The sequence below is a fragment of the Haplochromis burtoni genome, unplaced genomic scaffold (assembly GCF_018398535.1).
Source record: "Haplochromis burtoni strain Fernald_Lab_line unplaced genomic scaffold, NCSU_Asbu1 Contig_162, whole genome shotgun sequence".
Lineage (NCBI taxonomy): Eukaryota > Metazoa > Chordata > Actinopteri > Cichliformes > Cichlidae > Haplochromis > Haplochromis burtoni.
In genome coordinates, this window is record NW_024582523.1 from 260,770 (window position 1) to 267,212 (window position 6,443).

The 6,443-nt window shown below is 41.6% G+C and overlaps 1 protein-coding gene across 3 annotated transcripts in view; it reads right to left on the bottom strand.

Moving 5' to 3' along the window:
- Positions 1-5,482, bottom strand: part of itga3b (integrin, alpha 3b) — a 30,799-nt gene extending 25,317 nt beyond the window's left edge. Inside the window, exon 1 of one of the 3 annotated variants that reach the window (XM_005932803.3) lies at positions 5,061-5,482. In XM_005932803.3, the coding sequence (XP_005932865.1) occupies positions 5,061-5,236 (176 nt within the window). In that variant the 5' untranslated portion in view covers positions 5,237-5,482. The other 2 variants (XM_042225146.1, XM_005932804.3) reach the window with 2 other exon arrangements.
- Between the last annotated feature and the right edge of the window lie 961 nt (positions 5,483-6,443).

Genomic DNA, 6,443 nt, shown 5'->3' on the forward strand with positions numbered 1-6,443 from the left:
TCCACCACCAAAAGCACCAACAATGGGCACGCAAGCAAGAGAACTGCAACACACAGTAATGGTCCAGTGACCTGGTCTTATGCATCACATTTTCTTTTACATCAATTGGATGACCGGGTTTGTGCGCATCGCTTAACTGTATAACACCTGGCACCAGGTTGCACTATGGGAAGAAACAAGCTAACAGAGCAGGCTTGCCCAAAGCAGTGTGATGCTTTGGGCAATGTAACATCCTTGGCATGTTCCATCTAAATGGACTGGTTCTTATATAGTGCTGTTCCATCCTATCAAAGCACTCAAAGTGCTTCACACAACTTACCTCATTCACCCAGCCCTTTTTTCTATGCTCTAAGTGCTTTCTATTTAACATTCACACACATTCACACTCCAATGTCCAAAAGCCACCCCATGGTCTACAATAATACCTAAGCATTGTTGTAGACCATGTACAACCTTTCATGGAAACTGAATCCTGTGAAGGCTGTGGCCTCTTCAGCAGGCCTCAAAGCAAAAATGGTTCAGAAATGGTTTGAGTAGCACAACAATGAGTTTAAAGTGTTGACTTGGCCTTCAAATTCCCCAGATATCAATCCAATCACCCATCTGTGGGATGTGCTGGACACCTTGCAAAACTGCTGCTAACATCTTGGTGCCAGATACCACACTACACCTTGAGGAGTCAAGTGGAGTCCACAACTTGATAGGTCAGGGCTGTTTTGGCACCAACACAATATGAAGCAGGGGTCATAACGTTATGCCTGAACGGTGTACATACAAATGTATACATGTAAACAGGAATACACATACCGCTGGACTAAACCTGACCACATGCTTCTCAGTGATGCCATACCTCAGCAGTGAACCATGAAGCCAGAAATCAGAAGAGGCTCACAGTATTAGTAACAGTATTACTATTAAAATGTTGTCCATTGCTGTATGTAAAAGAAGAGAAGTAGCTGTGGGAGACACAGATGGACAGTCAGCCACACAGCTGTAACAGAGCTGACAGCAACCCATGTTGGCGTGCATGTTCAGTGCCAAGTTTCTCTCAGATATTACTCAGCTTATATAAAAGAAGTGCAGGTGTGCATGAAACATCTGCCTTTACCTGCTAATGCCTGGAAATTTTCCAACGCCAGATTTTTTTTATCTCTCTTTGTTTACATATTCATTTCATACATGTATTTATTTAGCCTTTTATCAGTAATAAGCGTTGGAACATCCTATATTTATACGAGCACTTATTTGTATTTTACGGACGCACAACAAGTTGCAGCACACGCACACTTCCTAAAAAAAATACCAAGTGTAATCCAATACTTGTGGATCATTTCTCTCTTCAAAGGTGAAAAATGGCATGAAGACAGAGAGGTACTGGAGCATATGGGTTTTTCAAGCTACAGGTAGCTCCCAGTAGCCTGGAGGCTAGCTTCTTTTCTGTGCAGCTGAGGGCATTTATGCAACCGGGGGAGGAAAGAGGGAGGGGATCTCTTACACTTTTGTTAAGATAAAAACAGTCCTCACTGCAGGTATTTCTAATGAAAGCGCCACCATAACCAATCTGCTCTGTGGAGATTAGCAGGAACCCCGAGCCGTGCTGGGATCCATTTCAACATGTTTTTAGAAGCCGTTTTTGTGCTGCTACACAGAATGCAACTCATGTCATTACCAGCTGATTGGATACAGCGAATAACTGCATTAAGATCAGGGCCCGTAACCATGGTAAAGGGATTTTATACCGACAGCAGTCGCTCAGCATAAAATCACTTTAACCCCATTTTAACCTACTTTTTACTCCAAATTTCTATTTGATCTTCTATTTGAAAAAGATTCTGTGTCAGTGTAAAACCTACTGGCTTGCATGGGATAGACATGAAAGTGTTGCATCGAGGCATGACACTAGCCCTTTGATAGACCTCGTTCAATGACAAAGACCACTATCACATATGTTTTAGCAGGAATGTTGGATTACAGTCACGTTTACGGCCCACAGACTTTTATCACTGATCAGTCCAGTGAACAGTTCTATTGACTGTATAAGGCCCTTACAGAGCTTACAACCCATTGCACAATACTGTACTGGAGCACGTAAACGACACAAAAAGCTGTGATAAAAGATTGAAAAAGTAAAATCACCGGGGTGCTTTGAGAAAAAGGGTTTGCCAGAAAAGTTTACTTCTATCGAAACATATGACGAAAGGTGACGTATGTTCCTGTGCATGTTCTAACTGAACATCAGATGTGTGTACAGTGGGTGGACCAGTTTAATTTTCACCTCGCAGCAGAAAGGGGAAGGCCCCGTCAAATTAAATCGTTGACTTTCATAGCCTCTGGCTGCTGCAGTCAGACAGGGATGATCCTCGATCCCAGCCACGTCAACTCTGGCGTATTCATCAGTCAAAAGAATGTGTTATTTTTTCAGCTTTCATCTGTAAAATGAAGCAGTTTTTGGATCAGTTTGAGTCAAATATTTGGAGTTTTTATGTGTATTCTCTCTTGGATAATCATTCTCCCTCCTGTCTTGTCTCAACCTGAAACCTGGCAGGTTGTAACTGTGCAGAGAAGAGTAATACATTCCTAAAATACCATAAGGTCAGGGGACTGGAAGAGCCAATAGGTGGCCAGCTGACTGCCCTGTTTCCCCCCCTTCCCTGAAACAACAGAGAAAAAAAAAAAAAGACCTTCTCGGGGAAAAAAAAATCTCTCTGAGACCTTAAATGGGTGATCCAAAAAGATAGGGGGAGTGGGGAGGTGAATAGTTGGTACAAATTGGCCTCAGGTAGTTCTTGGATTATTTGGGTAAAGCCCATCCCCAACAAGAAGCAATGCTGATCTACTAATTGGATGTGCAACCCATATTCAAAATATATTGTTAAAATTCAGCTCAGCAACCATTTAGTGTAACTGGATAATAACCTGCATCTTAGAAGGTTTCAATTAAAAACAACAACAACAAACAAACTCTTTATTCCAGAAATGGGAGTGGAAGCCATTTGACTCGACTGGTATCCTGAACTCTGACTCACAAGGACAACAAAGAACAGTGTTCTTCTCTGTACATGTCATGACTGGTGCATACGTCTTGGTGTTTTTCAGATATTCACACTGCAGTTCCAGCCAGAGAAAATATGTCGCTAAAAGCTGTGGGGTTCATTGAGACAGATGTGCAACCACAAAAGAAACTTATTTTAAAATCCCTTCCTCTAAGACATTGCAGACACCAGCACACTGTTATGTCTTTACAGAGTCATGCACTCTTATCGCCTATTGACTCGGCCAACTATTGTTTTGTGAGCGCCACTATTTCCAAACCACATATCAAAGCGGGTTTCACTTATGTCTCGTAAGATGAAATAGGTGACATCAACAGCATTGTGTTTTTCCCTGCAGATGTGTGCTACACTGCATGCCCACAACATGACATGCCCTGCTGTGTGATGTGAATCTTTAAGCAGAAGACGTATTTTCAGTGTGAGATTTAGGCTACAATTATATTAATATTGCAGTAACGTTAGTTTTTATGGGTTAAACAGAGCTAGCAGCATAGCTAACACTGGCCAATAACCAGCACATATGGACTTAAGCTTGGCAGTACAGGAGTATGTTATTCAGGTAATTCATGCAGACATATATTTCTTCCCCTTTCCAGTTTTATGCAGAACCATCTAGGTTTATACTTACAGCTCAGACATGAGAGTGAGTTTGGTCTTCTAATCTAATCTGTCATTGCATGACTTGCAATGAGAAATAAACCTTATATCTAACTTCACTGATGAGAGCACAGAGGAAGTGGGCTCTGATCTGAAACGTTTCTTCATGCTTTACTCTTCAAAGCAGAACGACACTGATAACAGCACATTACAAACATGCTGTGTGATCATGGAAGCGGATGGATGAAGGGGCTGCTCTAATTGACCGAGTGAAATCCTATACTGCACAGTAACACAGTTTGAGGAGCTCTCATTAGATATGCCACGAAGACAGCAAAGACGCGACATCCCTGAACATCAACAGATACAAAAGCAGTCACTTCCTATGTAAATCCTTGCAAGTGCTCCACACAGGTGTTAAGCTGTGAAGTGTTACGGGCCAGTAAAAGCTTTAATAGGAAACAACCCCAAGTTCTCTCTAGCCGATAGCGGCAACAATAGTTCCACCCAAATTCCAAATACAGATTGAGTAGATGTGCAAATGTTTACTTTACAAATATTTAATAACTGAATATAATACAGCCACCCACATCATGACTGAAAGTTCAATCACAATGCACTGAAATGCACATCACGATAAAAATGCTCTTATTGTACCAGGACTGGCTTCCAAACTAGAAGCATACACGTGGTTTACAAACCAGGATTTATCTGTGTTCAGAGAACTGTGAATTCTGGTTAAAAACAAGTGTGTTTGTGAGTGTGCCAACAGCTGGACCAGCAGCAGAAACTATTAAAAATAAATCTCATCTATTCACTTTAAACAATGCGATTTTCAGTTTCGTTCATTATTGTTGCAATAATGAATAAAAAAAGACAAACCGAGCAAGTAAGAAAAAAAACTGACAGTGAGATAAAACAAATTTGTGTAAAAGTCATGTAATATGGTGATCGTGTAAAAAAAAAAAAAAAACAGTTTTGCTTTCAAAACAGGTCACCGGACGTGTTATGAGACACGTTTTCTACACGTTGACAGTGCACGGCAAAGATTTACAACGCCGCCGGGTACGAACTTCGTCGAATTACTTCCAAAGAGCGTAGAGCACCTGTCTTATATTCTCACTGTACTAGAACAAATGCCTGGTTTGGTCTAACTAAATCTGCAGACGTGGTCGCCAGCAAGTTGTTTCTCTCACAGGTAGTATGTAAGTGGAGCACAGAAACGCTCGACAGGTGACAATAAAGCGTCGTATCCTACTTTTGCGCAGTTAACCGTGCACAGTACGAGGTGAACAGAAAGTGTTGCTTTACCACGACTGTTTGCCTGCCGACATATTACCTCTAAATTAAAAAAAAGAAAAAGAAAATATAAAGCAATTTCTGAAAAATGCATTATCCGACTATACTTACAGATACTGTCTGGAGCCCACCGTCTGCTCATGCAAAGCTACAGAGAACCCAAACAAGCTCCCCCTGGTTTTCCCCTCTTTGATCACAGGAAACCGTTCATCTATATTAAATCCAGTGCAAGTTTGCGTCCAGTGGCACACGGCCAAAACAGCGCAGAGTAAAAGTCTTTCAGACATGTTTCCGTTGTTTTCTCCCTTGTTAGGTGCACTCAGCTCTCGCAGGTCCACGATCAGCGAACGAGCATGGGGTCTACTCTGGCAACTCTGCCGCAATGAGCTCCGACAGGTAGGCTGCTGCTTCGCAGAGACCTGCCCATTAACTGTGCAAAGTCACTGCCTAGGTGTCGGCGCCTCATGCTCGCTCCGCTGCCCTGCCCCTAGCGGTGTCCCTCCCTTCCTGTCAGATCTCGACATCCTTCAGAAGCAAGTGCATTAACTACAGGGAGCTGCAGACTCTAGTGGTGTGCGATACAGCGAATTTTAATATCAATCCGAAACCAAGTAAATACATGGACCGTTTTGTTGATACCAATACCGATACTTGTAAAGGCAGCTTATGCAGGGAGAAGCAGTGTGCTATGATTTATGAAATGTATCATCAATTTGGAAATCCTCTACACATTTTAATGACCGCGTGATCGGTGCGATTTTCATTTTCCACAATAATTAGTTGATACAACAAAACACACCTTTCAGCTTTTCGTCTCTTTTAATGTAATTTGAAGCTAATTTTTTTAGGAGACCTGAAATGTAGACGTGCCTATCTCTAAAGCACTTTATGTCAACTTCTGTTGTTTAAATGTGCTATAGGCTGTATAGGATTTTTTCATTGTGCACGTTTGAGGTATATTTTTTCATTTCCAAGAAAATTATTTAAATAAATCAGTGCAGTGGGGTGAATACTGAACTTGGGGAAGAGAAATAAAGTATCCTATCACACTAATATTGATCCGATACCAGTACCAGCTTTGGTATCAATATATATTTGGACCTCTAGCAGACATTCTGTAACTGTGGTTAATGGTGTGAAAACCTCGTCTGTCACTATAACTACTTGTCACTCTTATAAACCTCCTGTTCCTGCCCTCTATCGCTCTGCTGGCTGACAGAATCAGCAAGTCACTCTACAGAGGAAGACTTGTGAACACTAAACAAAAGCTACGAACGTAAGTAGCTTTTGATTTAAGGATTGCATCTTAAATGGCACCGTACCGAAATGTCTGCTATTTTTGTTACCACACACACACACACACACACACACACTGCTGCAGTGGCGAATGGTTTGCTTTAAAAGAAAAGGAAACAAAACTCAATATGAAAGGATTTCCGCTCGTAGCAGACAGCTAATTTGAATCAGGCATTTCACACATCAGGATTACTCTTG